Source organism: Pseudogymnoascus destructans (assembly GCF_001641265.1).
Source record: "Pseudogymnoascus destructans isolate 20631-21 unplaced genomic scaffold scaffold_5, whole genome shotgun sequence".
Classification (NCBI taxonomy): domain Eukaryota; kingdom Fungi; phylum Ascomycota; class Leotiomycetes; order Thelebolales; family Thelebolaceae; genus Pseudogymnoascus; species Pseudogymnoascus destructans.
Genome location: NW_020167524.1, coordinates 222,182 through 236,768, shown reverse-complemented (window position 1 = coordinate 236,768; position 14,587 = coordinate 222,182). Strand labels below are relative to the sequence as shown.

Below are 14,587 nucleotides of genomic sequence, written 5' to 3'. Positions count from 1 at the left end.
CGTTGAGTAGTATTGCTCTTGTTGTTGGTGTGATAAGCCAAAATATGTATAGTGACTTGTAGGTTTGAGGAGGAGATTTCCAAGTTTGCCTTGTTGTTGGTGTGACAAGCCAAAATATGTATAGTGACTTGTAGGTTTGAGGAGGGGATTTCTAAGTTTGCTCTTGAGTTTGATAGCAAACTGAGTGCAACGAATGTCAGTATGACACTGGTGACTAGGCGCATGAGTATTTGTGCTAACCCTGTCTATAACAGTGATCTAATTATTTTGCAAAGATCATTCTATTATAACACTTTGCATGCCTCTACACTCATCGCACTTATTACAACCATTAGATGTTAGCTGTTTTGCACCTTTAAAGCAGTCATATAGACAACAAGTTAAAAGGGTAAGTTATATGTAGCAAGGTGCTCACATCGTGGTGGAATTGATGAGGGGGGCTTCTAAGCTCGGAAAATTAAAAATGGGGAATATTGGCAACTCTGAGCTAACCCCAGCCCTGCCTCACGTGTATCCTCGTGCATATGATGTCAGGGATATGATGTCAGGGGGGATGATGTCATCAGGGGTATGATATCAGGGATACTGTAGCCAGTAAAACATCAAAACATCACAGACATCCCTCACAACCACACCCCAATCACCATTTACAAAATCGCTGCATTCACAACCCCATCAGCACCACCAGCAGAAAAAACACACATATCTCAAATTCCCACTCCAGCTCCAGTCTCAGTACTTCCCAACTATCCCGGTTCAGTTGCCTAATTCTAATTCTTACAAGCTTGCTCATCCGTATCTATGCATCACATCCCTTCCTCTGCCTCATCACCTTCCTCACCATCTTCCCCGGCTCCTATCCACACCACACCACCACCTTCCCACCATGGCTTTCGGATTCATGCGTACCCCCCCTTCCTCACCCAGGTGGTGGTGTGGTGTGGATAGGAGCCGGGGAAGATGGTGAGGAAGGTGATGAGAACCATCCACCACCGACAAAACAAAAAAGACCTCGCGCGTATGGAGACGATCGACCATGTAAAGCAAAAAAAAAATTGGCGAAAAAATGGCGAGACTCCGAAAACTCCAGGGCTAATGTTGTTGAACCTGATAATGTGTGCGTCTTAAACAATTCCAATGAATAAAATGCCTCTGACTTGACGGCATGCTTCACTGCGCCGCCTCTGTATCCATAACCGCAGCAGCAGCCGCTTTCTTCGCCGCAATAGTCTTCTTCCCCTCCCCCCTAACCCCCTTCTTCATCACAACCTTCGTCCCGCGTCTCTTAACCACCACCACCCCACTCTTCTTAGCCTTCACTGCCTTCACCGGCGTCTCTTTCTTCGCCTTCTTAGGGGAACTCGCGCTCGCATCAGCCACGACAGTCAATTGCTGGTTCCCAAACGATAGTTTCGCTTGCTTCAGGCCCTTGATGGGTTTGGCAGGTTTGGGAGATTTAGCCGTCTTTGGTGATTTCTTAGACGTAGTGGTTGCAGCGTCACGGCGGGCTCCCAGCTTCTTGGCGGCTTTCTTAGCCTTGGCCATTGCCTTTGCTGGTTTCGATTTCGCAGACTTGGCGGGCTTCACCTTCCACTTTCCGACGGGGACGAGGATCTTCCTCTTCTTAATCACCTTCTCCTCCACCTCAGCATCCCCACCCATCAACTCCTTCAACTTCCTCTTCCCCCTCTTCACCACCCCCTTCACCTTCTTCACCACCCCCTCGGCCTTCTTTACCTCCTTCGGTCTCGGCCCCAGCACGCCCCTGCAGCTCTCCGCTCCACATCGGCATTCCTGCACGTTTCGCGTAGAGATCGGGTCGAATTTATAATCATACGTGAGTTCCTCCCCAGTCATGATCGGGTTCTTCCCAGCGAAGAGGGCCATGTGCGGTTTACCCCCTACGATCCATTTTACCATCTCGCAGTTTGGTTCACAGGAGTGGTTGACGAAGCGGGCGATTGAGCCGCGGGTGGCGTCGATGATCATGTTTTGGTCGAAGAGCATGAGGTAGTAGCACTGGTGTAGTATTAGCTTGGGGATCCGCAGGGGCCAGTATGGCAGCGGGGAGTTTGAGCTCAAGGGGGGGTGAGAAAGTTGCTGAGCTTACCTCGTTATTCTTATAATCCTCCCTCATCCTCCTCTGACACTCCGGCTCCGTAATAATCTCCCCCGTATACTCCACAATAATCTGGCCCTCCTGAAAACACCTATTCGCCCTAACTCCATACCCACAATCCTCTGTCTTGATCACCTCCACACCAACGCGGTACTTCCCCCCCTTCGCGCGACGCTCATGCAAGTCCGCAAATGCGCGATTCCCGCAGAGTTCAGCGCCGAGGGGACAGTTGCCGTCGTCGCACTCATACAGCATCATGCGGTTGTAGCAGTCCTCCCCGCAGCCGGTGGAGGGGGAGCAGATACAGCGCGAGTCCGAATCGCTGAAGTGTTTAGTTTTCTTCCAGAGAGCGGCGGCGTCGCCAATGAAGCGGTCTAAAACGGGATTGTTAGCTTTAAGTCCGTATACGTAGTGGATTGTTTGCTTACTCTTTGTTGTCTTTCTCCACTCATCTGGCTTTGGCTGTCCGGGCGGGAGGGGCGAGCACACGTCAAATGGGAGCTTGAAATCGCGGCCGTTGAGGAGGAGGCGCTGGCCTGCCCAGAGGGGGAGGGGGAGGATGCTGCGTCTCTTGACTTCGGCGTTGGCTTTTGCCATTGCCTTTCTCTCCTTGGCCGTGTAGGAGTGTGAAAGGTCTACGATGGCTTCTTGTCCGGCGTAGAGACCTCTGTTAAGCCATTTCTTGACTTTCTTGACTTTGGGTGCCTCCTCGACGGGCTCGGGTTCGGGTTCCTTAACCTTCTCGATCTTGGCCATCTTCGTTGGTGGTTCATTGCCGGTGACGAGTTTGCCGCAGCTCCAGACTTCGTGGATGATAATTGGCTCCTCGGCTTTCTTCTTTGGCTGTACCTCAGTGAGAAGCTTGCCGCGGCTCCATACCTGGTTCACGACGACAGCTTCCTCGGCCTTCTTCTCCTTCTTCTTCTTGGGCGGCTCATTGCCAGGAACGAGCTTCCCGCAGCTCCACACCTCGTGTACAACAGGCTTTGTCTCGATCTTCGCAAACTCATTGGTATCGGCCAACCTCCTCAGCTCGCGCTTAATCTTGAACGAGGCCTCGTCAATTGCGTCGCGGCCTCTCTTCCCGAGCACGCTCAGTTTTTTGGTAAGACTCTCAGTCGGTTCGTTCGTGAAGCGCGCAGACTTGCGTCTCCCCGCCTCCTCTTTCATAAAGCGACTCTTCTTGCCCAGGATGCTCTCTCCTCCAAGGCTCATTGTGCTCCGGGACTTTTGTAACTTTCTGGCTGGCAATTGCAATTCAATGCCATCCTCCACAACTTGGCGTGTCTCTTCCCCATTCGTCTCCATAGAGAAATCAACACCATCTTCATGCGGACTAACCAACGTCTTGCCCGAAACCGTGCGGCGTCGCGTCCCAGATCCTCCCCTCTCACTACGCGCCTTCTTCGCCGACGACGTGATGCTCTCCACCCAATCCACCGCCTTCACCGTGATCTTCCTAGCACGTCTCGGTCGGCCACTGCCACCCTCCTGTTCATCGTCCTCATCCTGCTCTTCGTCAATGGGGTACTCATCGTCAATGGGGTACTCATCGTCAATGGGGTACTCATTGTCAATGTGGGCATCGAAGATCGACAACAACGGCCCATCGCGCTTCGATCTCGGGGACGCCACGCTCGTCGAGTCAGCGACGCTGGTTGGCGGCGTCGAGGACGAGGATTGCGCGTTGGATGAGGCGATGGTGTGGCCCAGGGTTGACTCGGGGGTGTCGCAACGCGTCGCGGTTGGGACCATGCAGAGCAGAGTTGCGGCCATGCTGGGTAGAGGCGAGGCTATCTATGTAAGGGCTATCATGCAATGTTGCAATGGCGAGAGATGGAGAGCAAGACGCGTAATTGTTCGTGGATGTGGACGCGGTTACCTCGAGCTCAGACGAGGGAATTTCGTCTGGAGGTGGGAGGTGCGCGGGTCGTGTGGATGGGGAGGTGTTGGGGGTTTTGTTTGGTTATCCCCGATAAGATGGGCCGTATTATATCAGCCTCGTCCTAGTGAGCGCGACCCCCTGTAATGGAAAACACTCCGTTTGCAAAGCCGGATGGTAGACAATGAGTAGTTGATGAGTTGATGGTTTGCAGGATGTGTGTATGAAGTGAAGTGAAGGTTGAGAGAAAGCTAAGTGTGATGTGTTGCTTGTCAGGAGAGAAAGGCCGGGACGGCTCATCTCGTCTCTTGGGAAGTGGTTCACCCCTGTGGTAAACAACATGGCGTCTCTAGCGAATAGGAACATGCATGATATAAGCAAGTACGAGCTGTACGCATTCTCCTTCCTAATTTATCTCCCTGGCCAGAGTATTCTCCTCGTCAGGATCGCGTCAGTGCTGGCGACATTGTTCTTTCACGGTACCTGACTTATTCCCTAGGTAATGGCACAGATGGTACCGCTGTTGAACAGAGAATTTCCCCTTGGTATACCCTTAATTGCTCCCTTGTATATTGTCAGATGAGACAATGAATTCGGTTTTGTAAATGCTCACTTTGAGACAATGAATTCGGTTTTGCCAATGCTCACTTTGGCCAAGCTGCTTTCAAAGGACGTCCGAACAACGGCACAACTTGTATTTCTAAAACTTGTATTTCTAAAACTTGTATTTCTAAACTCTCCAAATCCAGCTTCTATAGCTTTGGTCTCCTAAATAATAATTAGATACTTGCTTGATATTGGAGGGTATCTCAACTTCAAACCTAGCCTTGCGACGTGTGATTTTCACAGTGCCAGCACATTGTTGTCGTCCTAGATCAAGACAAAACCTAAAGGTCAAATCTGTATAATAGACCATTGATAAGCCTTTGATTCCTCTGATTATATATTGGGATCCATAAGTGATAAATAACACATAATAATAAAGCATGTAGTTCGTTTTCTGATCGTGGAGTTGTGTTGAATATTTAAGAAGCGTTTATATTTCTCACATTTGCACCGAATTTAATTCCAACAACACCCACCCCCCGTGACACAAAACTAGAACGACTAAGCAAAAATTAACCTACTTAACGTGAACCACACATATATTTTAATTATAAAATATCCCTAAACTCCCAAACCCCATCGCAGCGTAAACCACCCTCTTACTCATCCTCCTGAGGAGATACGTCCCCATCCAGCACGACGGACATGACGTGCCATCCTCCCGAACCAATCACCGCCCCCCAACCACCCATTCCCACGTGACCCATGACCGCAACCCAACTTTTGCCGAAGCGGGCCAGGAAATAACGGAATACTTCAACTCGACCTACCACCACCCACCGCAACCAATTGCCCGCCCCATACCACCCCGCCTCTCTTTCCAACGATAGCAAACATGTCTGCCCCATTCGCCCGCGGATTCGCGACCGCCGCCCGCATGGCGTCGAAGTCGGAGGGCGCCCTTCTTAGCAAGGGCGCGAAGAAGGACCCCGAGCTTTATGTTGGTGCTTCCCTTTCCCGTTCGCAGCTTGTTGGAGGCCGGACACGGGGGATGTTGGCCGTCGACGCGCTGGGGAGTGTCAATTGGATAGAAAAGAAGCTGATGCGCGTGTTTGTTTAGATCCTGATGGCCGCTACCTGCGCTGCCGTTGGCGGTGCCGGTTACTACCTTGGTAAGCTCCCCTGCCGGCGAACGAATTCAATCGAACCTCGAAAATGGACAGAGAGGAAGGAGAAACAGGGCTAACGTGGGATTGTTGTAGGCGCCCACCCAACCTCTGGAACCTCTGAGGCCCAGATTTCCACCTCCCCCAACAGCAAGCCGTGGGAGCAGCCTGCGCCGTCCGACTCCAAGGGCGACTTCAAGTACCAATACCACCCTGGTGGAAACCCGGCCAATGCGCCGAGGGATGCGCCGAGTGCGCTGCACAGCGTCATTGTTCCCAATGTCAACTTGCCAAAGGTATGTGAATGAATTTTCTGGTGGCTCTGAGGGAGGGGGTTGCAGTGCAGAGGCATGTGAAGGCCTGCCGTGGAGAGGGAATCTATGCTGGAGGGTGGTTGATTGAGGGGTGATATTGCATTGGATAGACTTGCTAACGTATTGTCAAAGGAACTCCACGAGAAGTACAACAAGTGGGGCAAGGACGGTTACTAGAGACCGCTTTTACACTTCTTGGAGATCTGTATTGTATAAAGGTGTAGATAGAAGGTCGTGCAGTCTGGCGATTTCATAAATAAATAATGGTCTGACCTGCACATGCATCAACTGTTCCTGTGCTATTTATTCTTGATTTTTTGATCTCTTTATTCCCGCCTTTTATACACGTGATATTGATCGCTCCCCCAGTCAAAAACGACCCCTAACTTCTGTAACCAAAGCCCTCTTGAAGTGGAACATACTCCCATGGTTTTACAAATTATGCTTTAACGCCCACGCCTCGGATACCAACCCCTCCCCCGCCCATATCTAGCCCCCCCTACTTCCTCTCCGCAAACTTCAAATGAATATTCCGAATCTGCTCATCCACATTGACATTCTGCATCCCCGCCGCCATCCTCCCAGCATCCTTACCCTCCGGATTCCCATCATAACTAATCGCAGCCTTCTTCCTCCTCGCCTCCTCCTCCTCACTCAGCGCCTGCCCCGTCACGCTATCAAACATGTCCGGCCGCTGCGACGCCAGCCGCTTGAGGTTGTTCGCCGCGTCGTTGTTCCACAGGTTCGTGGTCGCGTAGCGCGCGTCGGATTTCGACTTCTGCTCTTTCCAGCGGGGGTCGAGGAGCTCGACTGTTGTGGTGTTAGTATGTGTTCAGGCTGGGGGAAAAGGTGGGGGCGTACTTCTCATGTGCTCATCGAGTTCGCTATATGGAATCTGATGCTTGCAGTTAGGACACAGCGCCATCTGTGCGTTCTTATTCGCTGCTCGCTGCGCCGCGCGGGGGATGTAGTTCTCCTTGATCTTCATCGGTGCAGCGGCGCCGCCCTTGGCTTGGGCTTGTGCGGCCTGTACACGCTCGCGAGCTTCGGTGCGCTCGCGGATGCGTGTCTCTTCTTCATCCTCCTGTTCCGTTGATTTGGTGCGGAAGGCCGGGGCCTGTGGAGGATACTGCTGTGGTACTGGGGCGGGAGGTGGTGCCATTTGGTGGACCTGTGGTGACTGTTGGGCTTGGTAGGCGTTATAGTACGAGTCCTCTTCTGATGGGAAGGATTCCTCGATGCGTAGGTTGTGGTTTATGGACATGTGTGCCTTCTGGTCTAGAGATGCGAATTGGAGCTCTGATAGCGAGGTTGGAGGTGGGAGGACGGCTTGGTCGTCGGCTTCGGTGAAGACGACGGTCTCGACGACAACGAAATCGTGCCAGTCAATTTGTGCGTAGCTGAGCTTCTCCTTCTCGGCCTCCTCCTCCTTCTTCACCTTCTGCTCGTCCTGGAACTTAAACCATTCCGCGCGTTGCTTTGCCCGTCCAAGGACGTTGAATTTGTCCTTTACGTTGCGCTCCAACTCTTGTATCCGCTCCTGTTGGAGTTTGCCTCCATCCCCATCCATTCCACCTGCCCGTAATAACGCCGTATATTGGTCCACCAGCCGTTGGAAGAAATTGTGTAAACTGTGATTTGGGCGAAGGAAGTCGAACTGGTAATTTCCCGCCTCCCTCTGCGATAATGTGGTCACAAACTGCCTCCCATTCTTCGAGACAAAAAGCGCCGTCAACTTCACGACCTCGAGATCCTGCGCGCTGATATTGGGCATCTTTGCGGAAAAGTTGAACTCAGGAGGCTCCGGAGGCCCTTTCGGCTTCTCTGCCTCGGCGGCCACCTCTCCAGCGCGACCCGCTGCTACAACATTGCCTCTCCCTTCTCTGATCTCACTCAATCTCCATAGGTAGTAGGCGTTGTATGCGTCGTTTGCGCTTAGGAAGGAAAATTTCGGGTTGTGCTTCTCTTTCTCGCGGATGCGATCTGTGACATTGACATCAGCACATGCCGCGCTGGCAAGTGGGGCTGGGGATACACACCTTCAAAGACTGCGCCGTTTCGCGAGACGTAGCCTGCGGTCTTCTCTAGGATGGCTGGATGAAGGTTAGCAAATTGTTTCCAATGGTGTGGTACGGGCGGAGGAGGGAGGGCGCTGACCTTTGATTTCTTTTGGAGGTAACACAACTCCTGCCGGCGCTTTAATCTCATCAAGTGCAGCCAGTGCATCGGGAGCAGTGGCTGAGGGAGCCATCAGTCGGATTATGAGGGGAGTTGTCGCAAGTCGCGAGTTTTTTGGTCTATATATCTCGAGTTGAGGCGAGGCGGCGAGGCGGCGAGGCGGCGACATATTAGCGGCTCTGTGAGTTGACAGCCTTGTTGATTCGGTCGTAATCCTCGATAACTGTTAAAACACACACAGTTCACTGTTACCCATGTGATATTGTTTGAATAACTTATAGATAATAAAAACCCATATATTATGAATTGGCTATTGGAAAGTTGCATGAACTGTTGTTTACAAACCAATTAAAATTGTTCGTAACCCGTACCCATGTGCGTTCAGCTCCATATGGCTGGTTCTGGACACGGTGCCTTCACAATCCACACATAGCTTGGCCCCAACTCCTTTCTTCACACAACACCTGGGCCTTCTGCTCAGCGAGACGATTTACTACTCTACCTGCCTTTTGATCTCCTTCAGATGGAGTCTTTTTAATTCTAGCACTTCTTCTTCTTTACATTACTTTCGTTAACTACAATTGGGAGTGTCAGTTTGCGGATCCAGGGGCCACTGTAGAGCCTTCCGCCGTGGAAGCGTGTCTAGCCTGGTTCTATTTCAGGGATCATCATATTCTTCTTCCTCATCGCATCGGTGCTTTCACAGCTGCACAATCAGAATGGCGAGATCGAAGAATGCTCGCTCGTCGCCGAGCGCTGTGTCTAGCAGCAAAGGTGCAACTCTCGTTCCGGTGCCTACGCAAGTCCCAGTCTCGGTCCCTGCCGTCGTGACCGTGAAGAAAGGCGCCATCAAGCGCAATGACTACACGTCGGATGGAGTCAAGGACAATGATGTCTTCAACCTGCCGGGCTCTGACTACAGAGTCATGATCTTCGTGACAGTGATTGCTGCCATTGTCAGGCTGTTCCGGATATACCAGCCAAGCAGCGTTGTGTTCGACGAAGTCCAGTTCGTATTCTCCAGCCGCCCCAGGTATCGCTGTAGCTAATCATACCCCTTTCTAGCTTCGGCGGCTTCGCATCGAAATATATGAAGGGCAAATTCTTCATGGACGTCCACCCTCCCCTCGCCAAACTTCTATTGACGCTGGCCGGATTCATGGCCGGCTTCGATGGCAACTTCGACTTCAAAGAGATCGGCAAGGATTATATTGAGCCTGGGGTACCATATGTGGCCATGAGAATGCTGCCGGCAATCTGCGGTATTCTGCTTGTGCCAGTCATGTTCCTGACACTGAAGGCTGCTGGCTGCCGCACTATGACTGCTGGCTTGGGCGCCGGTCTTATTATTTTTGGTAAGGAGATCAGATCGCGGTTGTTTTATGGACAATACTAACGATAACCAGAGAACGGACTACTCACCCAAGCACGTCTTATCCTTCTCGACTCTCCTCTTATGATCATGACTGCCATCACTGCGTTGGCATTCACTTCTTTCACAAATCAGCAAGAACAAGGCCCCGCAAAGGCTTTCCAGCCAAGCTGGTGGTTCTGGCTTGCCATGACCGGTCTAGGCCTTGGTGCAACTGCCAGTGTGAAGTGGGTAGGCCTTTTCACAATTGCCTGGGTTGGCAGCTTGACTGTTGTTCAACTCTGGGTTGTGCTTGGTGACTATAAGAACGTCACGCCAAGACTACTCTTCAAGCACATCCTCGCCAGAGTGTTTTGCCTGATCTTGATCCCGGTAACATTCTACATGGCAATGTTTGCTATTCACTTTCAGATCCTCCAGAACCCTGGTGAGGGTGATGGATTCATGAGCTCCGAGTTCCAGGCCACCTTGAACTCGAAAGCCATGAAGGACGTTCCCGTCGATGTTGCCTTGGGCAGCCGAGTCAGCATCAGACACCACAACACCCAGGGAGGGTACCTTCATTCCCACAACCTGATGTACCCCGGTGGCAGCAAGCAGCAGCAGATTACTCTTTACCCCCACAAGGACGAGAACAATGTCTGGCTTCTGGAGAACACTACGCAGCCACTCGATGTCAACGGCGAGGCTGTTAACGGCTCTTACGCTTGGGATACTATTTCGCCCCCTGCCTTCCTGAAGAATAACGATGTTATCAAGCTGTTCCACATCCCTACCAACAGACGCCTCCACTCCCACGATGTTCGCCCACCTGTGACGGAAGCTGATTGGCAAAACGAAGTCTCCGCCTACGGCTACGAAGGATTTGAAGGCGATGCGAATGATTTCTTCCGTGTTGAGATTGTCAAGACCAAGTCCGAAGGAGAGTTAGCAAAAGAACGCGTCCGCACTATCCAGACAAAGTTCCGCCTAATTCATGTCATGACTGGCTGCGCCCTCTTCTCTCACAAAGTCAAGTTGCCTGATTGGGCTTCCGAACAGCAGGAGGTTACCTGCGCAAAGCAGGGTACTCTACCAAACAGCATCTGGTTCATCGAGCAGAACGAGCATCCTCAGCTAGGAGCTGACGCAGAAAAGGTCAACTACAAGAAGCCAGGTTTCCTTGGCAAGTTCTGGGAGCTACAAAAGGTTATGTGGCAGACCAATGCCGGCCTTGTCGAGTCTCACGCCTGGGACTCCCGCCCAATGTCGTGGCCCATCCTGGAACGCGGTATCAACTTCTGGGGCAAAGACCATCGCCAAATTTATCTCATTGGAAACCCCGTCATTTGGTGGTCATCTACGCTGGCTGTTGCAATCTTCGCCGTTTTCCAGGGCATTGCCGTTTTAAGGTGGCAGCGTGGCTACAAAGATTTCAACAACTCGACCTTCAAGCGATTCAGCTATGAAATCGGCACCTCCATCCTCGGCTGGGCTTTCCACTACTTCCCCTTCTACCTCATGCAGCGCCAGCTGTTTTTGCACCACTACTTCCCAGCCTTGTACTTCGCTGTTATGGCGCTTTGCCAGACATATGATTTCATTACCAGCCGCATCCCAGGGATTGGTCTCCGTGAGAACCCAATAATTGGCAAGCTCGGTGCAGTTGTTTTCTTGGGCCTCAGCATGGTTGCCTTTGGACTGTACTCGCCTCTGGCATATGGTAACCCGTGGACCCAATCCGCATGCAAGCAGGTGAAGCTGTTCAGCAAGTGGGATTGGGACTGCAACATTTTCCACACCACTGTAAGTATTACCAATTCACCACTGCGGGCATCCACAAACCGCGGTGTCAACCTTTAAAAGTCCCGAAATGCTAACACTATATAGTATGATCAATACGATGTCAAGCAGGTGCAATCCCCAGTTGCCAACGTTGCGGCAACGTCTGCGCCGGCACTCCCAGCAGCAATCCCAGAAGCCAAGGTCAAGGAACAAGCTCAACAGCCAATCGTAAAGAAGGAGCAACCCGTGATGTCTGTCGCCCCTGTCTACAGCGAGGCACCAGTCCATGCAGGCAGCCAGAGCGTGGTTTCTCGCGAGGAGAGAGTCGAGTACCGCGACCAAGACGGCAACCTCCTTGACGCGGAGCAGGTCAAGGCTCTTTCAGGCAAAGTCAGCTTCCAGACCCGTTACGAGACACGCACCCGCATTGTCGATGCGTCTGGGGTTGTGATCGAGCAAGGCGAGGCTTCTGTTGCGCCGCCACACCCTGATGTCCATAATGTCGACCCCGAGACCGTTGCCGTCCCGAAGAAGGAAGCTGAGGCTGCGCCAGCGTCGCAGAGCAAGGCGGACGAGGACCTGGTGAAGGAGGCGGCTGTTGAGAATGCGAAGAAGGGGGAGGCTAAGCCTGCGAGCGATGTGCAGGAGGCTACGGTATAAAATATTTCTTTTGTTAAGTGGAGTGGGTAACGATGAGGGCTTGGCGGTGATAGGTTCTACTTGTATATCAGATCAGTAATATTTATGTGATTTATGTGAACATCAGCGGAAAGAATTCGTAATTTTCTGGTGCTCGTGCCTCTTATGGCTGAGGAATCATACTAGCAACTTAAGTTGATGGGACTTCTTTTAACTGGCTATCAATTGTAGCCCTAAGTGATTGAACGCCTCTAATTGAATTACAGTTGCTGTAGACATTGCTGTTATAGACAGGCCCTCACTAGGCTTTTAGATGGCACGAGGAATTGATCCTGTACTAGCTGTGGATTATTGCCATAAAGGAGTTTTATATAAGTTACTGGTATAGTTGTCCTGGACTAAATTGGGCAGGAACATGGACCGAAAGTGCTTGTCACCAAATGACGGCTAGTTCCGTTCATTTTTCGCTATCCGGGTCACAAAATTTATATGTCCTCTAGCAAGTCAGGGAGAGCGATAAATAATTTCCAAACCCAACATATTTTACCACCCTCATTTTTTGTACTACCCCTTTTCTTTAATCTTCTTTGATTTATATTTCATGATAATCTAAAAACTATTTTAATTTACGGCGTGCCCTGAGTCGAATTCCGGCCCGGGTTTGCAGCCATCCATCCCCGTTCATGTCCTCGTTCACCTCCCCTCGTCAGGGCGCGTCTCCCTCACCATCGGTACCTGCGCAACTGGTCGAGTCGCGGGAAAATGGCGATGTTCTACCCTTTAACCAAGTCGCCGCGAAGCCAATAAATGGAAAGCCCCTCCCGGTGGCGAAGTCATGGGCGCATCTTGTCGCTGGAGGGTCCGTCTCCCCATCCCTTATACCCCAATTTTCTCCCCGTCCCCCTTGCTCCTTCCCAGCCTACCTTAGGCTCCTACTAAGTACCCAAAAACTAACATATCCCAGCATCGGAGGCATGACAGCAGCCGCCCTAACCGCCCCCCTGGACGTCCTCAAAACCCGCCTGCAATCCGACTTCTACCAATCCCAACTGCAATCCAACCGAGCCCGCCTGGGCATCTCGCCCCACGCGCACCTCTCCCCAGCACGCTCCGCGGTTCTCCACTTCCGCGAAACATTCCAGATCCTGTTCAGCGTGCATAAAGTGGAAGGGTGGCGCGCGCTCTTCAAGGGGCTGGGTCCGAACCTAGTCGGCGTGGTGCCGGCGAGGAGTATCAACTTCTACACGTACGGGAATGGGAAGAGGATTATTGCGGATAACTTCAACCATGGGGAGGAGAACTCGTGGGTTGTTTTGCTGGCGGCGGCGACGGCGGGGGTGGTGACGAGCACGGCGACGAATCCGATTTGGATGGTTAAGACGAGGCTGCAGCTTGATAAGAATGTTGCGGAGAGAGCGGGGGAGGCGGCGGTGAGGAGGTATAAGAATAGTTGGGACTGTGTAAAACAGATAATAAGGAATGAGGGGATTAGGGGCATGTACAAAGGGATGAGTGCGAGCTATCTTGGGGTTTCCGAGAGCACTCTCCAGTGGGTGTTGTATGAACAGATGAAGGGATACCTGAGGAGGAGGGAGGAAAAGATCGTCACAAGTGGACGAGAGAAGAATATTTGGGATCGTACTGTTGAGTGGACAGGGAAAGTGGGCGCGGCCGGAGGCGCAAAGCTTGTTGCGGCTATCATCACCTACCCCCACGAGGTATGTCTTCCCCAAATTTTCAAACCTATCCAAGATTTAGCAGAGACATGTTAACTAACATAACCACAGGTTGTCCGCACACGTCTTCGCCAAGCTCCCACAATTGCTGGCGGAAAGCCAAAGTACACCGGTCTGATCCAATGCTTCAAGCTCGTCTGGAAAGAAGAGGGCATGGCGTCCATGTATGGCGGCCTAACACCGCATCTCCTGCGCACAGTGCCCAGCGCAGCAATCATGTTCGGCATGTACGAAGTTATCCTCAGGTTTCTGGACACGCCGGCGTGAGTATATCCGAGGATATAGTATCATATTGTATATATAGATCAGAAACGTGGGGCCTTTCATGCTGAGCATGAGGGTCCTGGACAGCGGAGAGAGGATATCTCCTCTCTTGATCTCCTATTCAAGATAGATGAGGAATGAGGTGCATTGTACTATTATAGAAGGTCGTGATGGGGCAAACGGCGTTATGCTTTACGGCTGGTGTAGGATATTGGATATATTTGTAAGAATTAATTACGAGGTGTATAACAATAGCTGGAGATCAGAACCCTGATGCAGATATGGTGTGAGTGTTTCATGTCGTTGATATCATCAAGTCCTCTTATTCCCAGTGAGGGTTCCAACCAATAGACCGTATTACTGCCACAAAGCAATGCTCCATGAAGCAACACACACATTCTCAGAAACATGAATCATTCATGCGCAAAGAGTGAACTAGAGTTAAAGTAAACGGGAAAAAGTCCACCCTGAGCACGCGTGCATAAACGCCCTCCCAGCAACCAGTCGCTATGAAATGGATATCACCCTTCAATCGCTTTCCCACAGTTGTGCGCTACGAAATGCCCTCCTGGTCCCGAATCGAAATGTGTCCGCCTTTGCATCACTT

At 51.6% G+C, this 14,587-nt stretch overlaps 5 protein-coding genes across 5 annotated transcripts; 3 read left to right on the top strand and 2 right to left on the bottom strand.

Annotated features, from left to right (window-relative positions):
• Positions 1–642: 642 nt before the first annotated feature.
• On the bottom strand, positions 643–4,264 carry VC83_02363 (uncharacterized protein). Its single transcript, XM_024466029.1, has 4 exons — positions 2,548–4,264; positions 2,111–2,493; positions 998–2,019; positions 643–836 (listed from the first exon to the last, which is right to left on the bottom strand). Exons 1-3 carry the CDS (start codon positions 3,893–3,895, stop codon positions 1,171–1,173), a joined length of 2,580 nt encoding a protein of 859 aa, XP_024326177.1. The 5' UTR covers positions 3,896–4,264; the 3' UTR covers positions 643–836; positions 998–1,170.
• A 1,109-nt stretch (positions 4,265–5,373) lies between these two features.
• VC83_02362 (uncharacterized protein) lies at positions 5,374–6,322 on the top strand. Its single transcript, XM_024466028.1, has 4 exons — positions 5,374–5,547; positions 5,668–5,719; positions 5,810–6,009; positions 6,160–6,322. Exons 1-4 carry the CDS (start codon positions 5,443–5,445, stop codon positions 6,202–6,204), a joined length of 402 nt encoding a protein of 133 aa, XP_024326176.1. The 5' UTR covers positions 5,374–5,442; the 3' UTR covers positions 6,205–6,322.
• Positions 6,323–6,513: 191 nt separating this feature from the next.
• PRP21 (SF3a splicing factor complex subunit) lies at positions 6,514–8,532 on the bottom strand. Its single transcript, XM_024466027.1, has 4 exons — positions 8,185–8,532; positions 8,067–8,120; positions 6,889–8,010; positions 6,514–6,837 (listed from the first exon to the last, which is right to left on the bottom strand). The coding sequence occupies exons 1-4, from the start codon at positions 8,372–8,374 to the stop codon at positions 6,527–6,529; spliced, it is 1,677 nt and encodes a 558-aa protein (XP_024326179.1). The 5' UTR covers positions 8,375–8,532; the 3' UTR covers positions 6,514–6,526.
• Positions 8,533–12,334, top strand: VC83_02360 (uncharacterized protein). Its single transcript, XM_024466026.1, has 4 exons — positions 8,533–9,214; positions 9,271–9,560; positions 9,612–11,362; positions 11,447–12,334. The coding sequence occupies exons 1-4, from the start codon at positions 8,925–8,927 to the stop codon at positions 11,999–12,001; spliced, it is 2,886 nt and encodes a 961-aa protein (XP_024326178.1). The 5' UTR covers positions 8,533–8,924; the 3' UTR covers positions 12,002–12,334.
• A 51-nt stretch (positions 12,335–12,385) lies between these two features.
• VC83_02359 (uncharacterized protein) lies at positions 12,386–14,196 on the top strand. Its single transcript, XM_024466025.1, has 3 exons — positions 12,386–12,839; positions 12,945–13,698; positions 13,768–14,196. The coding sequence occupies exons 1-3, from the start codon at positions 12,664–12,666 to the stop codon at positions 13,981–13,983; spliced, it is 1,146 nt and encodes a 381-aa protein (XP_024326445.1). The 5' UTR covers positions 12,386–12,663; the 3' UTR covers positions 13,984–14,196.
• The last annotated feature ends 391 nt before the right edge of the window (positions 14,197–14,587 follow it).